At 41.5% G+C, this 26,434-nt stretch overlaps 1 protein-coding gene across 11 annotated transcripts in view; it reads left to right on the forward strand.

Moving 5' to 3' along the window:
* The window catches only part of LOC132118292 (E3 ubiquitin-protein ligase HUWE1-like), a 51,527-nt gene extending 25,250 nt beyond the window's left edge, over window positions 1–26,277 (forward strand). For 5 of the 11 annotated variants that reach the window (XM_059528023.1, XM_059528031.1, XM_059528029.1 and 2 more), the window contains 47 exons: window positions 421–573; window positions 718–845; window positions 1,063–1,144; window positions 1,244–1,420; window positions 1,540–1,693; window positions 2,476–2,873; window positions 2,965–3,160; window positions 3,263–3,430; window positions 3,557–3,705; window positions 4,444–4,510; window positions 4,656–4,879; window positions 5,097–5,308; window positions 5,422–5,604; window positions 5,757–5,929; window positions 6,019–6,158; window positions 6,255–6,330; window positions 6,414–6,512; window positions 6,729–6,856; window positions 6,943–7,102; window positions 7,257–7,485; window positions 7,733–7,911; window positions 7,986–8,075; window positions 8,186–8,346; window positions 9,198–9,243; window positions 10,882–11,238; window positions 11,546–11,756; window positions 12,285–12,409; window positions 12,496–12,719; window positions 12,811–13,205; window positions 13,490–14,147; window positions 14,713–15,397; window positions 16,722–16,816; window positions 16,931–17,087; window positions 17,290–17,422; window positions 18,552–18,757; window positions 18,897–19,150; window positions 20,908–21,010; window positions 21,293–21,442; window positions 21,521–21,766; window positions 21,888–22,005; window positions 22,826–22,966; window positions 23,087–23,374; window positions 23,455–23,560; window positions 23,654–23,771; window positions 23,862–24,043; window positions 24,846–25,036; window positions 25,221–26,277. In XM_059528023.1, the coding sequence (XP_059384006.1) occupies window positions 421–573; window positions 718–845; window positions 1,063–1,144; window positions 1,244–1,420; window positions 1,540–1,693; window positions 2,476–2,873; window positions 2,965–3,160; window positions 3,263–3,430; window positions 3,557–3,705; window positions 4,444–4,510; window positions 4,656–4,879; window positions 5,097–5,308; window positions 5,422–5,604; window positions 5,757–5,929; window positions 6,019–6,158; window positions 6,255–6,330; window positions 6,414–6,512; window positions 6,729–6,856; window positions 6,943–7,102; window positions 7,257–7,485; window positions 7,733–7,911; window positions 7,986–8,075; window positions 8,186–8,346; window positions 9,198–9,243; window positions 10,882–11,238; window positions 11,546–11,756; window positions 12,285–12,409; window positions 12,496–12,719; window positions 12,811–13,205; window positions 13,490–14,147; window positions 14,713–15,397; window positions 16,722–16,816; window positions 16,931–17,087; window positions 17,290–17,422; window positions 18,552–18,757; window positions 18,897–19,150; window positions 20,908–21,010; window positions 21,293–21,442; window positions 21,521–21,766; window positions 21,888–22,005; window positions 22,826–22,966; window positions 23,087–23,374; window positions 23,455–23,560; window positions 23,654–23,771; window positions 23,862–24,043; window positions 24,846–25,036; window positions 25,221–25,323 (9,018 nt within the window). In that variant the 3' untranslated portion in view covers window positions 25,324–26,277. The remainder of the gene's footprint in view (window positions 1–420; window positions 574–717; window positions 846–1,062; window positions 1,145–1,243; window positions 1,421–1,539; window positions 1,694–2,475; window positions 2,874–2,964; window positions 3,161–3,262; window positions 3,431–3,556; window positions 3,706–4,443; window positions 4,511–4,655; window positions 4,880–5,096; window positions 5,309–5,421; window positions 5,605–5,756; window positions 5,930–6,018; window positions 6,159–6,254; window positions 6,331–6,413; window positions 6,513–6,728; window positions 6,857–6,942; window positions 7,103–7,256; window positions 7,486–7,732; window positions 7,912–7,985; window positions 8,076–8,185; window positions 8,347–9,197; window positions 9,244–10,881; window positions 11,239–11,545; window positions 11,757–12,284; window positions 12,410–12,495; window positions 12,720–12,810; window positions 13,206–13,489; window positions 14,148–14,712; window positions 15,398–16,721; window positions 16,817–16,930; window positions 17,088–17,289; window positions 17,423–18,551; window positions 18,758–18,896; window positions 19,151–20,907; window positions 21,011–21,292; window positions 21,443–21,520; window positions 21,767–21,887; window positions 22,006–22,825; window positions 22,967–23,086; window positions 23,375–23,454; window positions 23,561–23,653; window positions 23,772–23,861; window positions 24,044–24,845; window positions 25,037–25,220) is intronic. The other 6 variants (XM_059528030.1, XM_059528033.1, XM_059528032.1 and 3 more) reach the window with 5 other exon arrangements.
* The last annotated feature ends 157 nt before the right edge of the window (window positions 26,278–26,434 follow it).

Below are 26,434 nucleotides of genomic sequence, written 5' to 3' on the forward strand. Positions count from 1 at the left end.
ATCAATTGTAACATTAAATGTCTTTTCTATCACATTTAACTGCATCTTTGCTGAATACAGGTATTATTTTCTTTGAGGAAAAAAGTACTTACCTCAAATATTTGAATTGTATATTTTTTCACATAAATGTGTTTTTTTCGTTATTATTAAATTCAATTTCTACAAAGAAAATTTTAAATAAGTGCAGGAAATTATAACTGTATATAGGTTTGCAACACAAATGCATTATTAACAGGTATAAGCTCTAGTGCTAGTTACATTACTGTCAGCTGGCCCAAAACTCTCTCACACTGGGCCCAGGTCAGTAGGCCATCCTTATTGTTGAGCCCTGCACCTATGGGGCTTAACTATAATTTCTGGGTAGGTTTTGAGTTAAAACCATGACCCTATTATCATCTGTATGTTTGTTTATTTCCGAAGGTGTGGGAGGCTGCCAACGTGTTAATAAAGGCTGCAGTGCCGCTAACAACCAGTGACACCAAGACCGTGTCTGAGTGGACAAGACAGATGGCAACCCTCCCCCAGGCCTCCAACCTGGCCACCCGCATCCTGCTGCTCACGCTGCTCTTTGAGGTACATGGTCTTGCATAGTCGACTGCACACATCATTACTGTTTATTTATACAATATCCTCTAAAATAACTTATGGATCTGCATGCACAAGTAAATGCACCCACTGTGCCGTTCTGATGGAAGCGTGTCCTGCTATGTGCCACAGGAGCTGAAACTCTCATGTGCTCGGGTGGTGGAGAGCAGTGGTGTCTTAACTGTGCTGATCAAGCTGTTGGAGGTGGTGCAGCCCTGTCTGCAAGCTGCCAAAGAGCAGAAGGACATCCAAACACCCAAGTGAGTCCCTGTCCTTCCCCTGTCTGCATGAGTGATGCACTCAGACATCAGCATTCCTAGAAAGCTCTGCTGACCCAAGCATGTTAAAAACAGACAAGCAGAATTTGTTTTATAGAGGAATAATGTTATGTTTGGGCCCTTTTGCAACAATTTACAGCATTTTTCATGTAATAAGATATATAAACCATATGTTTCCCATATATTTGTTTATTTGTAGATGGATTACCCCTGTTCTCCTGCTTATTGACTTCTATGAGAAAATGGCTGTTTCATCCAAACGAAGAGCTCAGATGAATAAGGTTGGTGCCAGATGTTATAATCCTAATCTGTCAATGTGACAACAGTGAACAAGTTCTGTATCTAACGGAAGTGTAATGTTAACTTTGTTCTTATCTTAGTACCTGCAGCCCACTGGGAATAACTGGCGTTGGTTTGATGACCGTTCAGGCCGCTGGTGTAGCTACAGTGCAAGTAACAACAGCACCATCGACTCAGCCTGGAGGGCAGGAGAGAGCAGCGTCCGCTTCACTGCAGGCCGTAGAAGATACACTGTCCAGTTTAACACCATGGTGCAGGTAACCGCTACGACCAGGGCAAAACACTTGTTTTGTGACGCTGATAAAAATTTGATTACAGTGGCCATACAGTACGAGTAGTAGATCTTTGTTAGATTCTTTATTTCTCTTTTTTTCAGGTGAATGAGGAGACTGGGAACAGACGGCCGGTTATGTTGACTGTACAGCGGGTGCCACGGATGCCCAAGACCTCAAAATCCGGGAGTGTCACTGATACGGAGAGAGAAGAGATTGAACAGCGAGCAAAGACTGAAGAGACACAGACTGACACAGGTGAAGCAACAGCAAGCCTATAAAGTTTAAATGGGGGTCATATGATGCGATTTTTAATTTTTCCTTTCTCTCTGGAGTGTTACAAGCTCTTGGTGCATAAAGAAGATCTGTAAAGTTGCAAAGACTAAAGTCTCAAATCCAAAGAGATATTCTTTATAAAAGTTGAGTCTCGACCAGACCACCCTAAAACGGCTAGTTCTAACACGTCTACATTCGTTGAGAAAGTGAAACTTTGCTTGGCCTTCCAAAAGAGGACACAACTAGAAATCATGTTTATAATGGGATTTATGTTTGTGTCATTGCTCTGGGCGGACAGGGCATCACAATATGTTAAGGGGTGTAACATTTCCGTCACACACTTGAGGTATTCGGCCAATCACAGCACACTAGATAGCTGGCCAATCAGAGCACACCTCGCTTTTCAGACCGATGAGCCTTGTAACAAACGATGCGTTTCAGAAGGTGGGGCACAGAGGAGAAACAATACTGTACAGTATGTGGAAAACGAACCTTTGAACCTTAAACTGCATAAACGCATTTCATTACATCAAATAATGTTCTTTTTAGCAGCATCGTATGACCCCTTTTATACCTTTTTTTTTTTTTGTGTGATGTGGGAAAAATTACTGAGTGCACTTTGTTTCTGCTTTTCACAGAATTTTGGCTTCGGCTAAGAGTGAAATTGAATACTATTTATAATTAAACAAATATTTTAATTCATTAGCATGCAATTGTATATATATTTTTTTAGTTTATAAAATTTTTCTTTATGACTTTTTCAGATTCCGGCTTTGTGGCTGTGGAGATGGCGCCCCCTAAAGAAGAGTCAGAGCAGAAGGAATCAAGCACAGCAGCTCCCTCTACCCTTCAGGACCCCTCTGGTTCCAGCGGTATTGTTGTACAGGGGATGACAGAGGACATGATCACTGTTTTGATCCGTGCCTGTGTCAGCATGATCAGCGTCCCCGTGGATCCGGACACTTTACATGCCACTTTGCGTCTCTGTCTGCGTCTCACACGCACACACCATTATGCCATGATGTTTGCAGAGCTCAAAAGCACTCGTATGATCCTGAACCTCACGCAGAGCTCAGGGTTCAATGGTTTCACCCCATTGGTCACTCTGCTCTTCCGTCACATCATAGAAGACCCAGCCACCCTGCGACACACTATGGAAAAGGTTCATATTTACCCAACAGCAACATTTATTTGATCTTGGTTGTGTTACCTAAAATAGCTTGTCCTTATTTGATCTCACTCTCTTTCCTCAGGTGGTACGGTCTGCCGTCACCAGTGGTGCAGGAAGCACTACTTCAGGTGTGGTGTCAGGTAGTCTGGGCTCCAGGGAGATCAACTACATCCTACGTGTCCTCGGCCCAGCGGCCTGTCGCAACCCAGAGTGCTTTATGGAAACTGCCAAGAGCTGTATCCGAATTGCTCTCCCTGCCCCAAGAGGTGCTGGCTCTGGTATGGTGGAAACCTCCCAGAAATCCACCCAAAAATAATAAATTAGCATATATTGTTGTTCTAAAGCCTAATAACCAATCACAATCTCTCTCTGTTCATCAGCCTCAGATGATGAGTTTGAGAACTTCAGAATTAAGGGTCCAAATGCTGTACAGCTAGTGAAGACGACACCCTTGAAGCTGTCCCCACTGCCCTCCATACCAGAGACTATTAAAGAGGTCATCTATGACATGCTGAATGCCCTAGCTGCATATCACGCTCCAGAAGAGGGTAAGACAGAAAAATGAGAGCATGCATTTTTATTTAGTTCATGGTCCAGAGCTATCAAGCTGTCATCTCTCATCAACATCCACTTCTCTCAATGCTTGGGGTCCATTTGGGTTTGTTTATGTGTAGCAGAGAGAGGAGAGGAGCGGGCAGCCACAGTACCGGGAAGTCAAGACCTGTGTCAGATTCTGCAGGATGTCGGTGATGATGTCTACCAGCAGTACAGACTTACAAGACAAGGCAGTGATTTTGATTCGCAGTCTGCCTTCCACATCAATGTAAGAGTTTTATATATGTTGTTCAATATCTGTCAGATTTTGTGCATTGCGTCAATTATCACAATTATCAAAGAATGCCATACTTGGAATCACTATTGATAAGACCTAGAAAATTCAGCTTTTTTTTTTACATATAAAATTGTGAATTTATAAAAACAAATTTTTCATACAAGTGTTTTTCATGGCGTTCGGAGCAGGCAGCCCAAAGTTTAGTGATTATTTATTGTAACTTCATGATTTCAAGACACAGTTACACAAAACAGTTTGTCTCTACCATAAGCATGTCTCGTATGAAATTCACTAAATGAATGAGCATGTGCCTCTGCATACCTATGAGCAGTATTCTGGCTTTTTTAACAACATATTCAGACTGTAACATTACCAGTTGGATTTTTTAAAGCCATTTTTCAGATGAAAATTGAATGTTGGAAATCTCCTATATTAATGACATCAAAATTTGTGGTTTGTTGCTTAGACATGAAGATGGACTTGCTTGACTTAGGGTGGCAAAAAAGCTTCCTCAACACTTTATTCACTACATAGCACCAGGCCTGTGCCATGTCTCCAATGCCATGTCATGAGGATTTTTTTGTATGGAGAAAAAATCTACTCGTTCATGTACAAATCTAGTTCAACTAACTACTCTGTGGAAAAACACAAGTAGCCCCCAATGTGTGTGTACTATAATGGGCTCAGAAATGTGGGATTTGTATTAATAGTGGGTGTTAATTATATCAGACCCAGGTGTTTGCTGCGGATGGTGCTGTTGCAGAATCCTCCCAATCTGGAACTCCACAGGGAGAAGGTGTGAACTGCAATACATACACACTTACACATCCAGAGCTTAGAACCCTTTCTTTATACAATGACCATGTTTTTCTCACTTTGGCTGGTTTCTTGTCTTTCCCTTGTAAATTCTTTTCCTGTCATTGCTCTTTCTCTGTATCTAGCCTCTACGCCTGAAGAAATGCGAGAAGAGAAAAAGGAACAGGAGGGAGAGAAGGGAGCTTCCACGGAGGAGAGCCGAGCTGCCAAAGCTAAGGCCAGCAAACCCCTGATGCCCACTTCTACCATCCTGAGACTGCTTGCAGAGCTGGTGCGCTCCTATGTTGGCATCGCCACTCTCATCACCTCTTACAACTACATAGCTGGCCAGTCAGAGCTCATTAAGGAGGTGAGTCACGTCAGTAGATGTACAACCAGTGTTCCGTTTAAAGGTTTCATTTTTCACATCATTGCTTTTAGAGAACTGAGCCTGTTTATGAAATATTGAGTTATAAGACATTGCCTGGACATTATTTCAGTGTATTTGTAAAGTTTTATTTTTCTTTCTTTCATCTTAGCAAACATCATTCGTCATGTGTAATAATTGTGACTATATATATGTACAGGATTGCAGTGTGCTGGCATTTGTTTTGGACCACTTGCTCCCACACACCCAGAACTCTGAGGACAAGGACACCCCTGCCCTTGCACGACTTTTCCTGGCCAGCCTCGCTGCAGCTGGCACAGGCACTGATGCCCAGGCAGCCCTGGTCAACGAGGTCAAGGCTGCTTTGAGTCGAGCATTGGGCATGGCAGAAGGCACCGAGAAACACGCCCGGTGAGTCAAGCTGCCTAGTCACTATTCTAAAATTTACTTTTAAACTAAGACACTGAATGTACTTAACTGGGTATGTACAACTTGACTAAACTTTGACATTTATCTCTTTGCAGCTTGCAAGCAGTGATGTGTATCATCAGCACCATTATGGAGTCGTGTCCCTCCACCTCAAGCTTCTACAGCACAGCCACAGCCAAGACCCAGCACAACGGCATGAACAATATCATCCGACTCTTCCTAAAGAAAGGCCTTGTTAATGACCTTGCCCGTGTGCCTCATAGTCTTGATCTATCCAGGTATCAACAAAACAACGAACACTTGATATATTAGTAGAATGTTTTTTGTTTAATGTTTTTCTAACCATGGTGAATTTGCATAATTGATTTTTAAGCAAAAGTAAATTGTTTTTATTTTATTTTATCTCATTGCTGTTCTTGGTTTCTTGCAGTCCAAATATGGCAAACACAGTAAATGCTGCTTTGAAGCCTTTGGAGACGTTGTCGCGAATTGTGAATCAGCCTAGTAGTTTGTTTGGGGGTAAAGGGGGATCCAGCAAGAACAAGACCGAGCATGACACTGTTGGCACAGTCAGGGACAACAACAGCAACACCCAAGATCAAGGTAATGCTCATATCATTGATCACTTTAACTCTCAGCAGAGTGCCCTAGTGCCCTTGCTGAGTGTTGTGTGTTTGTCTAACTGTGTACAGGGGAGGCAGGTGAGGCAGAACCAGCAGAGAATCGTGACCGTGGTCAAGCCACAGATGCTGACCTAATGGATGGAGAAACCGAGGGTGACACCGTGGTCATTGCTGGACAGCCTGAGGTGCTAAGCACTCAGGCCATGCAGGTTAGAAGCACAGCAGTTTGTGGAACTGTTCTCTGTTGATGAATATGAAATTCCTCCTCCAGCTGAACAATGTTTGTTATTCATATATTCTTGTAGGTGGAAAATGAATTGGTGGATTTGATTGATGAACTTTTAGAAAGAGATTCAGGAACTGTTAATAGCACCATCATTGGTAAGTAATTTATTTGGTTTCAGGCCAAATATGGAAGCGATACCAAGTTGGATTTGTGTTTTTGATTTGGTTTTGTTAATTAGTGGGTCGCTCTGGAGAGGATGAGTCTCCAGAGGACGTGTTGATGGATGAAGCTCCTTCCAATATGAGTCAGGCCTCCACTCTCCAAGCCAACAGAGAGGGTAGGACATGGATCTCTTGCATATTAGCTCATGGAACATATGATGACAGTGACCCATAAATGCCATAGCCTGCTCATTGGGCCTTATAGAAAGGGGGCCCACCCTCTGAGTTTTATTGACTCTGAAACTTGTTTCACAATGGGAATTTGTCTTTATACTTCTCAAATCTGTCTTGGGAAAGATCTTGTAGTCATTTTGTTCTCTTTACTGATTTAGACTCTATGAACATCCTTGAACCAGAAGATGAGGAACACACACAGGAGGAAGACTCCAGCGGCAGCAACGAGGATGAGGATAGTCAAGATGAGGAGGAAGAGGAGGAGGAAGAAGAGGAGGAGGATCAGGTAATTATTATTTAAAAAGCAAAGACAGAAACCACCCTAGAGAAGATTTTTTTTTGCATTTTTCTCCTTTTGTTATGTGTTCCCAGGATGATGAAGAGGGAGATGAGGACGATGATGATGAAGGTTCAGAAATGGAACTGGATGAAGATTTTCCTGATATCAATGCTGCTCCACACATTCGTTTTGAGAGATTTGACCGAGACGATGACCTCATCATTGAGTTTGATAACATGTTCTCCACATCTGGTAAGAAATTAGTAGTTTAATAAACATCTTTGGGCTACTATACATTTATTCCCTTTTTTTACTCAAAGTAGTTTGAGTTGAACATCCCTAAGATTTTTTTTTTTTTTTGACCAAATGTGTCACGTCTATTCTATCTGTCTTTTGTGCACTTTAGCTGACATACCTCCCTCACCAGGAAATATCCCCAGCTCCCACCCTCTGATGGTGCGTCACGCTGACCATGGCTCACTGACTCTGGGGGGAACAGGCACCAGCAGCAGATTGGCTCAGGGCATGGGACGCAGCCAACGCTCTCTCCGCCAGCTCACGGCCAACACGGGTCACACGGTCCATGTACATTACCCTGGTAACCGCCAGCCCAACCCTCCTCTCATCTTGCAGAGGTGAGTCCATTAACTTTACTGCCTTTGTTTTAATAAGATATGAAATAACATGCTTTACTGTGGTGCAAAAATGTGCACGTTAATTCATTTGTTTGTTTTTTACCCTTTTAAAAATCACAGCTTTCATTGCTTTTCTTGGTTTCCTGTAGTTCCAACATGGCAAACATCATAAATTAGACTCGTTTGCAAATCTGTTTGTTGTAACTGCAGCTTCAAATTCCTTTTATTTTTCATGTGTGTGTCTCAGATTATTGGGCCCCAGTGCTGCAGCTGATATCTTGCAGCTGTCAAGCTCTCTGCCTCTGCAGTCTCGTGGTCGTGCACGTTTACTGGTGGGCAACGAGGACGTGCACATTATTGCCCGTTCGGATGATGAGCTACTGGATGACTTCTTTCATGAACAGAGTAGCACTGGCGGACAAGCTGGTGAGTCTCCCACAGACAAGCTGCTTTAAAATTAACGGTTACAGATGCACCTGCTAAACCCTTGTGTTCTACAGGAACCCTTTCAAGCATCCCAACCGCCTTAACCAGATGGACGGATGAGTGTAAAGTCCTGGATGCCGAGAGCATGCATGACTGTGTGGCAGGTGAGACTCATCTCAAAATGAATATATTACCATCTGTTGTTTATGCACTGCAGGAAGAATTGCTAAACGAGTTTTATCTCTAATGTCAAGTCTTGTGCTTGGTCCCTCAGTGGTGAAGGTCCCCATACTGCAGCACCTGGAGAGCTTACGAGATGAGGAGCTGGAGGAGCGCAGGGAGAAGAGGAGGAGACAGTTGGCAGAGGAAGAGGAGACAGCCAAACAGAATGAGAGTTCTGCAGCTGGAGAAGAGACCCGGGAACAGAGCCAACAGGTAAAAAAAAAAAAAAAAAAAAAAAATAATACATTGGATTGTGAATGAATAAAGTTAGAAAATAAGTTTGAAGCTTTAAATTGTAGTGTAATCTACAGACTGTATTGCAGACAGATCCTTCTGTTATAGACACTTGGTTGATTTATAATTGTAACAATTGAGTTTTGATGTTTTTGTCATGTTTACAATTGCCAAGCAGTGTTGCTTGCCACGTTATATAGCATTTAAGTGATGTGCTGTCAAACTTTTGAACATGGCTTATTTATTCATACACTACCGTACACAAATAATTTGGAAGTAATATCCCTTACGCTCACCAAGGCTGCCTTTATTTGACCAAAAATACAGTAAAACAGTAATTCTAAAATATTTTACAATACATTTTCTATTTGAATATATTTAAAAAATGATTCCTTGGACTCCCACAGGACTTTTCAGAATTTTCAGCAGTCGTTACTCCAGTCTTTATTGTTACATGATCCTCCAGAAATCATTTTAGGATGCTTTTTTTTTCCAGTGTTGCATAAAGTTGCAAAATATTTTTGTGAAAAGTGAGATGGATTTAAGGATTCCTTCAAAAACATTTAAAATAAAGCTTTTGTAGCAATGTGCTGTTTAGTTCTTTTTTTTATGTAAAGCAGCTGTTACTATGCAATTGCAATTCTTTAATTTATGAATTCTTTTGATTTGCTGTATAATGTGAAAAAAATATATTTACATTACCATGATTTATAAGATTGAATTCAATCTTCAATCAAACCATGGGTATCAGCCAGGACCCAGGTCACATCCCTGATTTAGTGTGAATTTCACAGTAAGGGTGGATGAATTGTTGCTTTTATTTCCCTCAGGGCTCTGGGCTTGGAACAGTCAATGGAGCTGGAGAGAATGCTGCAGGTTAGAACATTGCATGTTTGTCTAGTGTTTACTTGCATGTTTTTGTTAATTGTCGTTTCACTAAGCACAAAAAATGCAAATAAAACAGTGTTTTGTTTCTAAAATGTAATCAGTTATTTCATTGTGAAGAACCAGGGTCCTGGATAAACTCTTGTGCGGGCTGTGGGATGAGGTAGTAGTTTGTATAGTTTTAGGATCACACCAGATCTGGGAGATAACTATACAGTCTACTGTCTTTCCCACGGTAACCGCTTCAACAGCTGGACGATCTTTCTGCCAACACCACGGTAATGCTGCTAGGCAACAATCAATTGCTTGATCAATAATTTCTAGGCAACTGCTCAATTATTTATAGGTTTACAGCTACATGACGTAGAAGCAGAAAACGAGGACGGAATCTCAAAATCCAGTCATGAAAATGAAACTTACATTTTAATATGGACAGTCATGGAATTTGTCAAAGTTAGCATAAATTAATCAAATCAAATCTCCATATGGACCAGTATCTGTAAATGTTAAGCCGCAAAAGTTGTTTGAAATATGAATCCGTGTTCTGCGCGTCTCTGTGTGAATTAATGGCAGAGACGTGCGGGTTTGTTTACAACATAGACTGAAGCACATGACGCTTGCATTAATTTCAGCATCTGAGCTTCAGAGTTCTCTCTCCATCAAGCGATCTGAACTTTTCAGTTCATGTCAATGGACGCACAGCGCACCTGTATTTGATGCTCTGTAAACTCTTTGTGAAGGCGCACGACTCACCGTCGCTTTACTGTTCACTTTACTAGTTTCTCACACATGCAAAGAGAGAGAGAGCGAGAGTCTTACCACGCTGAATCGACACGCTATATGTAAACTATTCTTTGTCTTCTCCTGTCAAAATAATGGAGTTCATTTAGAATTATTTATATTCATTTTCAAACAAGCAGAAGACATACTGGTTTCTCTGGTAGTGGGCGGAGCTAATGCGCAAATGGCAATTTCATTGGCTGGCGCTGATCTAGTACCGTCCCTGTTTTTAATAGCAAATCCCCTTTATTTACCAAAAATAAAATGTTTAAATTTCATAAATTAAGACAAATTAAATTTGGGTGAAACTTGTTTACTGTTTTCCATAATTATATAACTTGTAGAAAAACTTTAAACACAATTGTAAAGAAGTATAAAAATGGCATTGGTTTTATTTTTAGTGCTAAAAAGTTTTTTTTTTTTAATTAGCATATTTTTGTTTTGCTTTGGTACCGAATTTGGTACCGAGAACCGTGGATTTTCACTGGTATCGGTACCGAATACTGAAATTTTGGTACCGTGACAACAGTAGTATGAACACATTTATTTATTATAATTTTTTGCTTTTGGCTGTCAAATGTTTGAATGTTTTTATCGTCTTTAGTTGGATGAGGCTACAGTGGCTGTGATGTGGTGAGGTAGTAAGTTGTGTTGTTGTTGGGGATCAGTGTAGTGTGGCCCTCGAAGGAGATAACTATACAATTTACTGCCTTCCTCACTGCAGACCCTCAGTCACATGCCCTTCCTTTTCATTACCTTCTTCAACTGAGCTACAGTGTCATTTATCATGTTTATCTTAACTTATCATGTCCACAATACTAATTTCTTCTCATTCTGTTATCTGGTCAGAAGGGGAACAGGCCCAGAGTGGATTGTCATCCTGCCTGGACCCTCCTCGCACCTCTGAGGGTTTCCTAACAGCGCCCCCATCAGGAGACGTCACCCCAACCACCCCTGCCCCACACGAGCAAGCCCTTGTGTCTCTGGAAACAGCCATCAGTCAGCAGGTGCACCAGCCAATCACTGAGCTGCTGCTGGCTGACTCCAATCCTAATTCTCATGGCGCCTTGGCAGGGGCGGGGATTCCCCAGCTCTCAGCACCTGATAGGCCGAATTGTGAGGCAGAAGCATCTCAGATGGAGATGTCACCTGTACCCACTATTGGTGAGAGAGGAGGAGGAGGAGCATTGGATGCAGTCAGGGAAGGTAGATTAACTTTTAATCCTGTAAAATTTGATTTTACACACTGTGGTTCAGTGGAATGACATTAACATTCACGTCAAGGTGAATTCTTCTCCTTATTCTACTTAAAAATTCCATGGCTAAAAGATCTGTGAAGAGGCTTAGCCTTTATCAGAATTGTTGTATAATCCCACTGCATTCTACATGCAACAACTGCATGTACTTTCCCCCACCTTTTGCATTGCGTATGTTGAATTGTCTACTAATTGATGATGAGTTAAGTGTTTTTTTTTTTTTTCTCTCTCTCTCTTCTTCCTGCTGTCTGTCTCAGCTTCTCTCAGTCCAGATATAGCTGAAAGTTCAGAGCCTGTGCCAGTGGGTGTATCTCAGCTTGAGGGTTCACCCATGGATACAAGCAGCCCCGCCTCAGGGACGCAGGAAGAGCCAGCTGCCAGCTCCGCTCCACCCAATCACATGTCTCAGGAACTGTCAGGAAGTGGTGACAGTGGCCTCACAGACAGGCAAACAGATGGAGAAACAGGGTGTGTATTTGGACCACAGTACTTCTTAGATAAATAGATCAGTAGGGATTGGCTGTTATTGCATTCTTGTTTTTTTTTTTTATAAAGGGCCTTTATTTTCTTAATTACAACTACTACTTTGTATTAAAAATGACAATTAATAGTATTGATAAAATATTACAAAAAAAAGTTTACAATTCATATTAATAATTTTATTAAAATATTACTGTTAATCTAGAACATAGTGGGTGGTATCCTGCTGATATATTGTTTAGAAAAAATATTTACACAATACACAACTGTTAGCAAGGTTGTTGGATTTAGAGCTAACAATATACCTGAAGGTCCGTTTAGTCATTTATTGGCCAATGATGATGGTTAAATATTGCTTAAATTATCTACCAATCACTTGTTTCTGCTTTCTTCCATTTAAAAGTAAATTTGCTCTTTAATTTTAGTAAGCAAGGGACCACACATCTACCAATAAGAATTTTATACTTGGTTTTGTATGACTCTTGAATTCTTACCATATTATGATCTTTATTTCAGCTCAACTTCTGTTTCATCCCCTGGTGAAACCATGCCTCGGAGTGACAGTGCAGATAGCCAATCACAGGCAATCCAGGAGGAGCCCCTCCCATCCACCAGCAATGAAGAGGATGACCCTCTGGCAGGTTGGTTTTTCAGCTAAGATTGATGATGGATATAGCCATGAGCCATTCCTCAACTTTGTATCAAATTTTCTGTCACTTCCTTGCAGGCATCAGTCTGCCAGAAGGTGTGGACCCATCTTTCTTGGCAGCGCTGCCTGAAGACATCCGTCGGGAGGTGTTGCAGAACCAGCTGGGAATAAGACCTCCTTCTCGGCCTCCTGTCGCCTCCACGTTGGCAACGACAGCTAGTACTTTGCTGGCAGGAGGGCCAGGGCTTACTGAGGTCAGCCCAGAATTCCTAGCTGCTCTCCCACCTGCAATTCAGGAAGAGGTATGAGTAACAAATGCAGAGTGATTAAAATAACTTGTCTGAATAGGAAAAAGTCTTGATGGAGTTGATGAATATTTTCTTGTGCTATCAGGTCTTGGCCCAGCAACGTGCAGAGCAGCAGCGTCGAGAGCTATCCCAGCAACCTCCACAGGGTGATCAACCTCTAGACCCTGTCACGTTCATCCAGACCCTGCCCTCTGAGTTGCGGCGATCCGTTCTGGAGGACATGGAGGATAGTGTGCTGGCAGTCATGCCCCCAGATATTGCAGCAGAAGCTGCAGCACTGCGGCGGGAACAGGAGGCCAGGCAGAGGCAGCTGATGCATGAGAGGTTGTTCGGTCACAGTTCTTCCTCAGCCCTGTCTGCCATCCTACGCTCACCTGCCTTCACAAGCCGCCTCGGTGGCAACCGTGGGGTACAATACACTCGATTGGCTGTGCAAAGAGGAGGAACATTTCAAATGGGAGGGAGTGCCAATCACAGCCGGTGAGTGTGACTATAAAAAGGGCTTGATGCTTGAAAAATACCAATAAAAAAAATGTCCATGCTTTATCTGATGGTTTTTGACCTTAAATTAAATCAAACTGATTTTTTTTTACACTTTAATGCCCTGCAGGGACAATTTTTTTATTCACACATGCTTCTAAATGCAATTTACAGTTTGCACACGTATTTTAGTTGTAAATATTAGTGAAACACTTGCACTGTATTTGTTTATGAACAAGTAAATTTAATATTTCTAATTCATCTTTTGTTGTTTTTGAATGTAGGCCCTCTAGCTCTAACGTTGATTCTCTTCTGCGTCTGCGGGGGCGTCTCTTGTTGGACCACGAGGCCTTGTCCTGCCTTCTAGTGCTGCTTTTTGTGGATGAGCCCAAGCTCAATACCAGCCGCCTCCACAGAGTACTGCGTAACTTGTGCTACCACTCTCAGACACGTGGCTGGGTCATCCGCAGCCTCTTGTCTATCCTTCAGCGTAGCAGCGAGAGTGAGCTCTGCCTGGAGACTGCACGCCTGGAGGAGTCCCGTGGCAAGCGCTCCCTAGGCCAGGGCTCATCCAGTGGAGGAAAGGCTTCCTCTTCATCCACGCAGGCTGCTGTATCCTCTTCATCGTCATCTTCCTCTCTGGAGCTGTTGAACAGAGTGGAGTCGCGTAGTTCCAGTCAGCTCTCCTGGCTGTCCGTTTCAATGGATGCAGCTTTGGGATGCAGGACCAACATCTTTCAGATCCAGCGGGCGTCGGGCAGAAAGCACACAGAGAAGCATTCGGCAGGAGTGGGCATGAGCTCGGGAGGGCTCGGAGGTGGCGTTTCAGGAGCGGGAGTAGCATGTGCAGGAGGAGGAGGTGGATCAACTGTTCACATCCACCCACAGGCTGCTCCAGTTGTATGTCGACATGTACTGGATACCCTCATCCAACTGGCCAAGGTACTAGACCACCTATAGCCAAAGGGCACTCATCACTTGTTAATGCATTACGCATGTGTAAGATTTATACAAATTTAAATGATATGGTATTGAATTAAAGGCATAGTTCACCCAAAAAATGAAAATTGTCATTAATTACCCTCATGTCCTTCCAAACCCAAAATCTTCTGAACACAAAGTAAGATATTTTTTAGATCCGAGAGCTCTCTAATCCTCCCATAGACAGCAAGGGTCCTACCATGATCAAGGTCCGAAAACATAGGAAGGACATCAGTAAAATAGTTTTCTTTGGGCACAAAGTATTCTGGTAGCTCTGTAAAATTACGGTTGAACCCCAGATTACAGGTTTGGAATGACAGAAATTAATGACAGAATTTCCATTTTTGGGTGAACTATCCCTTTAAGTAACAAATGAGTTGTCTTATCAAAAACAAGTTTCATAATTTTTCTGTTTTCCTGACAGAAAGAAGTTCAAACATTAAATGTGATTAAAGTAATATGCAAAATGTACTAATTATACAGATGAAAAGGCAAAGCAATAAAGAACATTTCTTTTTTCTTCTAGGTATTTCCCAGTCACTTCACTCAGCAGCGCTGTAAAGATCCCCTGTCATCATCCTCATCAGAGTTTGACACTCGTCTTTGTGTCAGCTCAACACTGACTCCCAGTGGAAGCTACAGGTCTGGTGGCACCAGCCAGAGCAACTCCTCAGCTACCCTGAGTAATCCCACTTCTACCCACAATTCCCTGAGTGCCTGTACAGTTACACCACAGTCCCTGGGCATTTCAACTGATTTCTGGGATCTCCTGGTCAAGCTGGACAACATGAATGTGAGCCGTAAAGGCAAGGCCTCCATGAAGACTGTGCCTCTAGGGGGTGCTGGTGAGACAGAGGGGGCTCTGTTGAGCCTTGAGGCGTCTCCATTGGGCCAGCTGATGAACATGCTCTCCCACCCAGTGATCCGCCGTAGTTCCCTTCTGACTGAGAAACTGCTCCGTCTGCTCTCTTTGATTTCCATCGCTCTGCCTGACAACAAGGCCACGGAGGTTCCAGCCAGCCACCCAGTGCCTCAGGCTCCGAATGCCACACCCTCTGCACCTGCCACTCAAACCACAGCAGGGTCCGGGACCATCACAGCGGTGGGAGGTACAGGAACCACACAGGGCTCAGTGGTCCAGACGCCCTCTCAACCAGCCACCACAGTGTCTGCTGCAACAAGCAGCACCACCACCTGTGGCAGTATTGCTGGTGAGTCTCTCTTAGAGCATTTAAAAAGTTTAAAACTTAAAAACACTCACAGTCTTCAAACTACACAAGCGCTCTCTCTCTCTTCCCCCACCCTCGTGAATATTAACCAAAATCATTAGACACGATAGAAAAAGGGCGGAATGCCAAAGTTTCACATGGAGCAATCGGAGATTTTTTTTTCTCCATGACAGGCTGCTGGCTCCCACTGTTAAATTTTTTATTTTTATTTTGGAAAAGCACTCTCTGTATTAGCTTAAAGCCCTAAAGTTTACATTGGTTACTGTATTCTTTCAATTGCTCTAAACAAGTATTTTGGGTGAACTTTTTTATTGAATGCTAGACATCAAGTTGTTGTTATTTTCATCTGAAAGAACTTTTTTTCAGTAAGCTAGGCCCTATGTGTTCAGTAAGCTTGTTTCAGTAAGCTATGTGTTTTGAAGGCTTCAAGGTTTTATTGAATGCTAGCTCTATACAATTGCAAAGTAATGCATTCTTAGTCAGTCTTTTATTTTGTAATTTTAAGAGCAATAAACATATATTGCAATGTTAAGGAATTCATGTTTTTTTCATTCAGATATGTAAATCAACATGTATAAATTGTTAGTAGTCAATTAATGGGGAGATAATCGAAATCGAATCAGCCCGGGAAAATTAATCGTTAGATTAATCGATGCATCGAAAAAATAATCGCTAGATTAATCGTTTAAAAAATAATCGTTTATCCCAGCCCTACTTGAGACTTTCCCATTGACTGTCAAGGTCCATAAAAGGTATGAAAAGTTGTCGTCAGAATACTCCCATCTGCCATCAGACAATAACAATTTAATTCAATAATTCCTTTATCAACGGACTCCCCCCGTGTCTCTCCATAGCACCGTGCTATGTATGCTCTTTCTGTGTCATCCGCGCCACAGGGATGCGCTGTTCCTACGTTTATTTAGCTTTGATTTGAAATAAAACCGTGCTCCTGATGCTTCATATAAGCCAGATTGCACGTCTGATGGCAGATGGAGTATTCTGATGATGATCTTTCATACCTTTCATGGACCTTGACACTGTTATTTACTTGGCAGTCTATGGAACAGTCTCAAGTCTCCAAGTTTTCATCCAAAATATCTTAAATTGTGTTCCGCAGACGAACTGAGCTTTTACGTGTTTGGAACGACATGAGGGTAAGTGATTAATGACCGTTTTCATTTTAGGCTGGAGTATCCCTTTAACACTATTAGGAGTGGGTGATATGTTTAATGCTGGTGATTGACCAGACAATTGTGTTTGTGATTTTGACAGTAAAATATTCAAATGTTATATCTCATTATTTTAGCAGGAAAACAGAAGCCAGCAGTGAGCAGCACAGACATTGAAACCAAACTGGCCTCTGCTGGACTAACAGAGAAACAGCTGCAGCTCTCTGTGGAGGTATTTAATGATGTTGCACACACATATGTCTCCTCATGTATGGTTCTCTTAACCCTGGGCTCTTTTGACCCAGCTCAGCAGGTGGATTAGTTACCTCCTGTGGTTTGTGTCCAGGTGCTGACATCCCACTCGTGTTCGGAGGAAGGTCTGGAGGACGCGGCTAACATCCTGCTGCAGCTGTCCAGAGGGGACTCACCAACCCGAGACACTGTCTTGAGACTTCTACTCAGCGGGGCACGTCAGCTCGGATACACTCTCTGCAAACAAATCGGTCAGTACTACATTACTACCCTGTTTTTGGTAGTATGGTCACTCATTATGGCATGATTAAGGGCTGAATAGTGAATATGTATACGGGAAGGCATAAGCTAATGTACTCTTGATTGTGTTATCACCATCATGAAGGTTTGTGAATAATCTGTTATGAAATTGTGAAAGGTAATCTCTTTATTTTGCTTCTGGTCTGTATTTAGGCACTTTACTGGCGGAGTTGAGGGAGTATAACCTGGAGCAGCAGAGAAGAGCACGTGCTGATGCTCAGTCTCCTGAAGCTTCTCATGAGGACCCATCCATAACCACACGCCTAAAGGGCAAGATGACCAGCAGGTGAGGACAAACTTTCAGCCTATGTTACCGTTTGGGGTAGACTTTTATTTTAATTTTTTTGGAAAGTATATTAAGACTTATTATCTATTGTTCTAAACTATTAAAATAAGACTTTATCTGATTAGAAGTCAGTATTACTGTGAATTCATTTTTTTTTATATTATTTTGTTACAAATCCCCCATTAACACTACAGAATGTCATTAAACATTATAAAGAGTATACTTTCCCCCCGCATTTATCAAACACAAAATGACATTAAAAAGTTGTAAAATAAAGTAATATATGCAAATACAAAAATTAAATAGAAATAAAGATGAAATGATATTCATGTATTAAAAAAAAAGTTATAGTACATTGGATTTCAAATTAGATTCATCATTACATAAGATTCCACTATCTATCGATTTATACATTTCCTAAAAGGGGACCACTCTTTTTTTTTTTTTTTTTTTAACTCTGCTTTACCTTCTATTGCACATATTAATTTTTCAAGAGCAAGGTTGTCAGACATTTGTTTAATCCACTGTGAAAGAACAGGGCTTTGGATGTTTTTTTAAATTCTATAGTAATAACACTTTTAGCTTATTTTAAACTGAAATCTATGAGCATCTTTTTGCTGGCATTTACTGACATTCTCAGGATATACATGCAATAAACAAAGCTTTGATTCCAAAAGAATATTTTCTCCGGTCATTTCACAGACCACACCAAGAACCTCCCTCCAGAACATTTGTAGCTCCCTACACTATTGAATTATTATTATTATTATTATTATTATTATTACAATTTATAATAACTTTGCTGTTATTATAGTTGAACTTCTGAATATTTTTGTGAAAACTTATAATTTTTTTTTAGGATTCCTTGATGAATAGAAAGTGTGAAACATAAATGTTTTGTAACATTGCTGTCTTTACTGTCACTCTTGTTCTTTTTTATTTATTTATTTTTTTTTTTTTTTCACAAAAGAAATAAACAACAACCTTAAAGTGTTAAACAATAGCCTCTAGATATAAACTGGTTTAAATCTTATTTGATGTGATTAATGTTGATAAAAGCTTTTGCTAAATTAGTGAAAATGAAAAGGGTTCTTTCCAATAACAGTACTTGTTTTTAACTGAATTGCAGATTTGATGGTTCAGAGAGTGTGGTGATTGTGGCTGCTCAGAAGCGCACGTTAGGTGGTCGTGAGCTGCAGCTGCCCTGCATGAGCTCTCTCACGTCCAAGACCTCCACGCAGAAGTTTTTTCTGCGAGTGCTGCAGGTCATCATTCAGCTTAGAGAAGATACACGGCGGGCTAACAAGAAAGCTAAACAGACAGGAGGAAGACTCAGTAAGTCACTCTCTTTTAACACAGAGGCATCCTCTAATCCTTTAAGAACATTTCCACGCTTCATTTTGAACCTTTCAATTGAGTCTCTTTTCCCACAGCTTCACAGGTCTCTCTATAATTATCCTCCATTTGTCTCCAGGTTCGACCAGTCTGGGCTCGGCCAGCAGTATCCAGGCTGCGGTTCGTCAGCTAGAGGCTGAAGCGGACGCCATCATACAGATGGTGAGAGAGGGGCAGAGGGCACGCCGTCTACAGCAGGCTCCCCCACCCTCTTCATCTGCATCCTCTTCCGCTGCTGCTGCTGCATCCGCTGCTGTGGCTGTGGCTGGATCGTCTGCCCCCAATACCTCTGCAACCAACAACCCCCCCGCTGGCACAGCCAGCGCAGCCACGGTTAGCATGGGCCGCACTGACAGCAGGCAGACTGCTACTGACTGTACTCACCCTCACACACACACTCATGTTGTTCATAATGTCCTGTGTATTTCTTAATGTTGCTACCTGGCTTATCCCTTATTACTGAATTACTTATCTTAGTAAAGTTACAATCCATTTTTTAAAGGACATAGGGCAGGACGAAAGCCTTATTTTTTTTCTCTCTCTAAATGAACAATAATGAACAAAACTGATTAAGACTTTCCAGGTCACATTTTTGTTTAAACCTGAGAGTGTTTATTATAATCTTTAATATTTTCATACTCAGAGGTGAAATATCCTATCAAAAAGGTATTTAGGAAACCTAATAAATTCCAATTAAACTGACTTTGAACTCATTATGCTTAGTTTTATATCACCAACAAAATCATTGCAAAATATCTCAATTGTTTATTATACCGCCAAGCCCTGATTAAACATCAAATGTCATGATGCAAGTAAATATTAGCTTGCAGTTCAAATTAGGGGTGGGCGATATAGCCTCAAAATCAAGATATTTTAAGAATATTTGCGATAATGATATTTAAGACGATATACAAAAAATAGGGAACAACGTATTATTGATTGCAGCTGGTAGGCAGCAGCATTTATTAGTACAAACAAAATGAAGGGCATTTTCCAGCCTTTTCCAATGAGCTACTGTCATTGAAGACAGACTACCAAATTCCAAATGTAAATCTATTGTCACAAGGTGGCAGAAGCAGCATTATAGTGCAAGAGTAGTGACCAGTGTTGGGCAAGTTACTTTAAAAAAAGTAATTTAGTTATAGTTACTAGTTACTAAAATTAAGTTAGTAAAATTATATTTTATGGCCATTTTAGACCCCCCTCAGGCATGCAAATAAATAAAACCTTGCTGAGCAGAAGGAAATTCTTTTAAAACATTTGAAAATAATACAGATCCCAATTTCCCTCGCGGTTTGGACTTTGAACCTTGAGACAGGGCTGTTTGAACACATACAATATTAGAGAATATAACATTCTGCAGTGTATTTAATTGTATAATGCCATTTCACGATTTTAATCATCACACAGTAACCAGCACCAACCACCCCTTCCTCTTCTCATCAGAGACATGAGATGCTGTACTAAACGGTCTCTCGCTGTTGGTGCTTGTCATGATTTTTTGTTATCCTGGACAGTATGATATGACACACCCCTAGTTCAAATTAAAACTATGCGCCCTCTGAAAAATCACCTCAGCTCTATTTATCAAACACCTGGACACTATTTTAAAAGTTACTAAATTTACACTGAACTCACAATTGTTTTCAAGTGACGAACCAAGTAATTTTGTCATAAGACCTACCAGTGACTCTTTTCTAAAACCCAAATCTCTGTTCCACTTCTGCATTGTACTGCATTTAATGCACAAAGTCTGTATGGTGCAGTGTTTGAGATATTTGAATGTTGCATGCATCCAGCTTTGTGATTGTTTTTTTTTTTCTCTCTCTCATCTCTGGCTTTGTCTCTTTGTGTGTGGTTTGGCTGGCTGTCAATGCTTTTTTGCTTAAGCTCCATCCCAACCCCCTTTTTCCCGACAATGTCTGAATGTTTTGATGCATGATACTGAGTCTCAAGCAATGCTTCTGGTTTCAGTCTGTGATTACCCCCATTTCATCTTTTTTCCTACATTATACACTCTGTTTGTCTCTTCTTCTCTGTCGGGGGAATTGTATTGAATCTCACCCTGTTCCTTGGTTCCCCTGGTTCAGTCGGAGGTGCACTCGGTTTCGGAGCCCCCAGCAGCTCAAAGAGATGATTCGCCCATGGATGTGGACCAGCCCTCACCCCTAGAGCAGGACCAGGCAGCATTAGGTGAGGACCAATGAAACAATAGATGTGACGTGATGGCTTAGGAACATCAGTGGCTGGAATTATAGCATTGAAATCACTGAGCTTCTTTATCATATGTGACTGCTTTCATTTATAGTAGCACTGCAAGGTATCTACCAGTTATATGATCTTAAAATAATTTGTGAAAACGGATGAAAATGTGCTTACCTGATGCGGCGTTGATGTATCTCAAGAAAAATCCTGGTCTGAAATGACTGGTTTATATAGAATGCATGTTAAAATATGTTTTGTGTGTGTGTGTAGGGGAAGAGAGCAGCAGTCAGCAGGAGCAAGAGGAGCGTTTACCTGACCTGCCACTGTTGAGTGAGCAGCTGTTGCTGGATGAGCTTTGGGATATGCTAGGGGAGTGTCTGAAAGAGCTCGAGGAGTCTCATGACCAACATGCAGTTTTAGGTATATTTATTTATTTTTAAATGATTTCAGAAATAAAGGAATTATTTTGTGCTAACAATTCTCTTTATACTGCTGTAGTGCTGCAACCTGCAGTGGAGGCCTTTTTCCTGGTGCACGCAACTGAGCGGGAAAGCAAACCTCCGGTTCGAGACACTCGAGAGAGCCAGCTCTCACACATCAAGGATGAGCCACCCCCCCTGTCCCCCGCTCCACTTACCCCCGCCACCCCCTCCTCTCTGGACCCCTTCTTTTCCAGGGAGCCCTCCTCTATGCACATCTCCTCCAACCTGCCTCCAGACACGCAGAAGTTTCTGCGTTTCGCAGGTGAGTCAGTCAAACACAAGCTGTCTTGTGGTCCCTTATGGAGGTTCACACAGTATAAAGGAACGCATTATGAATACAGACGAAGGCTGTCCTCGATATGAACTCCTTTTCTGTTTAACAGAGACCCACCGCACAGTGCTGAATCAGATCCTGCGACAGTCCACCACTCATCTGGCAGATGGGCCATTCGCCGTTTTGGTTGACTACATCCGCATCTTAGACTTTGATGTCAAGCGCAAGTAAGATACTGCCTTTTATCCACCAAATTCAAAAGGAAAAGTTAGTATTTAAAACATTATAATAATGTCATAGTCTTCACTGAGCGGAAAGTTTGAAAGCCGCGTCTCTGAGGATGCTATATATATATCTGCACATCTACAGATGGATCCGCTGACAGACGCTTGATTTCAAACTCTCCCCTGTGCTTCAGTTTAAGTGCACAAGGAAGAGTGTGACACGATGATCATTCTAGCCAACATCTGTCATATCTGTTGAGCGTGTGAACACATTGGCCAATCAGCAGTTTTCAGAATCCACTCAAATGTTAGAAGGAATTGGACGTTTTAAAAATTTCAGTACTTTTGATAACACTAATGTATGACAAAACATTATAAGAAAAGAAATTAAAGGATTTTTTTTCTCCTCAATACTGTAATCCTATAAATGTAATGCAAACAACACATAAGTGCAATTACAAGTTGTTTTACATTTATTTTTGATGTAATACTAATTATAAATTAGTGTATTATCAAGAATCATGGAGAATGCGAATTACAAAAACTTAAGTGAAACATCTGTAATGTAGAATTTCTGGCAAATGTAATGTCAATATATCTAAACAGTCTTTTTGTTTATTCAAAATATACTTTATCATTTTTATTTATTATACGATTTTGGGGTGAAAACCCTGTTGCATGTTTTTGTGTAAAATTTTATAAATGTATTACTTTGTTTTTTGGAGGGTTCTCCTCCTTCTCCTTATTTGGGTTTCTACTTTCTTTATTATTATTATTTTTTTTCTATGGGTTGAGCCTTTTATCTAATAAGCGTGTCTCTTAGGTATTTCCGTCAGGAATTGGAGCGTCTGGACGAGGGCCTGAGGAAAGAGGATATGGCCGTCCATGTAAGGAGAGACCATGTCTTTGAAGATTCTTACAGAGAGCTGCACCGGAAGAGCCCAGAGGACATGAAGAACAGACTGTAAACCTCTCACGCTTTCTCACTCTTCCACTCTCTCTCACGCAAACGTGCCTAGTATTTTACATATAGCTGCAAGAGCAGGGCAGTTTAGTTTCATTCTTATGGATTCTTTCACTACAGGTATATAGTTTTTGAAGGAGAGGAGGGTCAGGATGCAGGTGGGCTGTTAAGGGAGTGGTACATGATCATCTCCAGAGAGATGTTCAACCCTATGTACGCCCTGTTCCGCACTTCTCCTGGCGACCGGGTCACCTACACCATCAACCCGTCCTCCCACTGCAACCCCAACCATCTCAGCTACTTCAAGTTTGTGGGACGTGTGGTGGCTAAAGCAGTCTATGACAACAGGCTATTAGAGTGTTACTTCACACGCAGCTTCTACAAGCATATTCTGGGCAAGAGCGTCAGGTACTGAATCTGCCAAGTTTAGGTTTTATTTATCTCAAAAATCTTTATAAAACAAGCTGAATTTTTTTTGTGGTTCTTAGGTATACAGATATGGAAAGCGAAGACTATCCCTTCTTCCAGGGTCTGGTCTACTTGTTGGAGAACGATGTGTCCACTCTGGGCTACGAGCTGACATTCAGCACAGAGGTATGCATTTTGATACCAAGCATACAACCTTATTTCTGTCATTTTGATTCATGAAGAAACCAGCATGATAACCACCTCCTCATATGTTTACAGGTCCAAGAGTTTGGCGTGTGTGAAGTGAGAGATCTGAAGGCCAATGGTGCAAACATCATTGTCACAGAGGAGAATAAGAAAGAATATGTGCATCTGGTCTGCCAGATGAAGATGACAGGTGAGCTTACACTTCAATAAGCATCACTGCTAGTGAGGAACAGGGAGGTTCAGGAGTGTGTCAGGGAGCTGAAACATCTGTCTTTCTCAGGTGCAATCCGTAAGCAGCTGGCTGCCTTCTTAGAGGGCTTCTATGAGATCATCCCCAAGAGACTGATCTCCATTTTCACTGAGCAAGAGCTGGAGCTGCTCATCTCCGGCCTGCCCAACATTGACATTGACGACCTCAAGGCCAATACAGAATACCACAAATATCAGTCCAGTTCTATTCAGGTTTGTACATGAGGTCAAAAGGACAACATAAACTGATTCTATTATTTATTATGGTTTTATGACCATATTCTTCATCTCTGCACATCATTCTGAAGTCTTCCTTGATCTTTGATCAAAATGTAATTTACTGCTGTTACACAGCCATGGAAAGGATCATAACCCACAGAGTGCTGCAGGGATGACGTATTTTTGCAAGCCGACCTGGAATTTAAGGTCACCCCGGTTCTCTCAGTAGAGTTTTTCCATTTGGCTTTTGGATTATCTCTGTGACCAGCAAGTGTTTAGGATTCTTATATATTTTACTTAAAAAAAAATTGTGAAGGTTGTTGATGTTAAGTCTACATTTTGCCAGAAGTGAAAAGCTAAAGTTAGGCTATAAACTTCTATGTCAGCCCCACTGAGCTTCCAACAACTCTTTAAATCTTTATGTGAAATATTAGATGAGTTTTCCTGTTCGGTGTGATGTTTAATGTCCCCAATAAACTAAAATGTTGTCTCATTTTGTAACTTATTAGCAACCACCCATTTCAAGACAAGTAAAAGTGGGATAATGTATTTTATGTTGTAGAATAAAACATATCTTGAGCTTGTTAACCACAGACCAAAAACCCATTGACTTTGAGGCAGTGGAACCAGAAGTGCAGAAATCCTGCAGCACTCTGTAATTTTATAACCAGCAAATTATTTTCCTGCTGTTTTTTGTTTTATTATTATTGTCTTAATACTGCCCCATTGAAGCATTTACTTCTCCAGATGTATCCTGTACATGATTTCAGTTTTCTGTCCTCATCACTCTCCACAGATCCAGTGGTTCTGGCGTGCATTACGATCCTTTGACCAGGCTGACCGGGCTAAATTCCTGCAGTTTGTTACAGGCACATCTAAAGTGCCACTGCAGGGCTTTGCTGCACTGGAGGGAATGAATGGCATCCAGAAGTTCCAGATCCACAGAGATGACCGCTCCACTGACCGCCTGCCCTCTGCGCACACTTGGTAAATGAGCCCCGACGCCTCAAATCACACATTACAAATGTTTCCACACAATGCATTCAGAAATTCCATAATGCATTTAATAAAGCATAAAATCTATATGCTACATGCATACATGGCATGGCAATTGTGGTCTTATGCACAACCAAAAATTATTTGACACCTCTTATTCTCTCTCTCCTTCCAGCTTTAATCAACTGGACCTCCCAGCGTATGAGAGCTACGAGAAGTTAAGACACATGCTGCTGATGGCCATTCAGGAATGTTCTGAAGGCTTTGGACTGGCCTAAATACTCTCCTAAACCCACACACAGACACACTCACAGAGATATGTAGACTTACATGTTACATTGTTAACTTATGACACACATGCATATACACACACTATCATACACATGGCCAAGATCCACTTCTAATCCACATAAAACAACAGATGGACGGCTAAACGAGTGACAGAGATGTATTGACATTGCCTACACACAGAGCCTCTCATTGACACACCGAACTGTATTTGGTATACGTGTGTCTCACTTCCCTATTAAAATTACAGAGCCTGAGAGGATCACAAAGGATATCTGCGGACTAATATAAAAGACATTTTTCTCCATTTAGTTTGGTTTCTCTGTACAAAAGGTTTGGGAGTTTATTACGTTTAATCTTTTTTGTTCTTCTCTGGCTGTTTAAAAGGAGAGGACTGTTTTGTGTGTGTAAACAGGATGGTTGTAACCCTCTGGCGGGGGAAAAAAAAAAGTTGATTGTCCTCTGTTGCTAATGTGTGACCTCACTAGCTTTGCAAATGGGAACTTTAATTTGGGGGAGGGGAAGTCTTGGACAAGGGCGGGAGGGCGAGAACATGGAGTGAGGTTTTGGTGAAATTGCAGACGTGCAGGGATTTTCAGAATGGGGGCATTTTTAGGCAACTTTTGTGGTATTTTTGGAGAGGAACACCGATTTGAGAAGTGAAGGATTGAGACGTTGAACCGCGGGTGCTCAGACACGTGCGGTTACCCAACTGCTGATGCAGCCTCTCAGCAGCTAATCAGAACGTAAATTGCTACATAAATAAATGCATAAAATGAGCCCACTGTGTCCTCTAGAGTTGTTTCAATGTATGCCTTACACATTTGCTCTGACAGGAGCAAATATCATTTATATGTTAAGAAATATACTGATGGAGGTCCATGGAAACTAACTTGACACATGCTGTGGGGTCCAAGTATTAAAAGCTCTATTCTTCATCCTGAGTTATGTATGAGGAATTCTGTCCAGTTATTGATCACCTGCACGAGTGTCACATTCATTGCTTTGGGTTTTTGTTTATCAGTATTTTAGGACAGGCTTTTTAGCCTTTGTTCTTGCCTTCTTTCACTCTCTTTACATTGGAGCTGATGTGAAGTGCCA

This window comes from Carassius carassius, chromosome 37 (genome assembly GCF_963082965.1).
Source record: "Carassius carassius chromosome 37, fCarCar2.1, whole genome shotgun sequence".
Classification (NCBI taxonomy): Eukaryota; Metazoa; Chordata; class Actinopteri; order Cypriniformes; family Cyprinidae; genus Carassius; species Carassius carassius.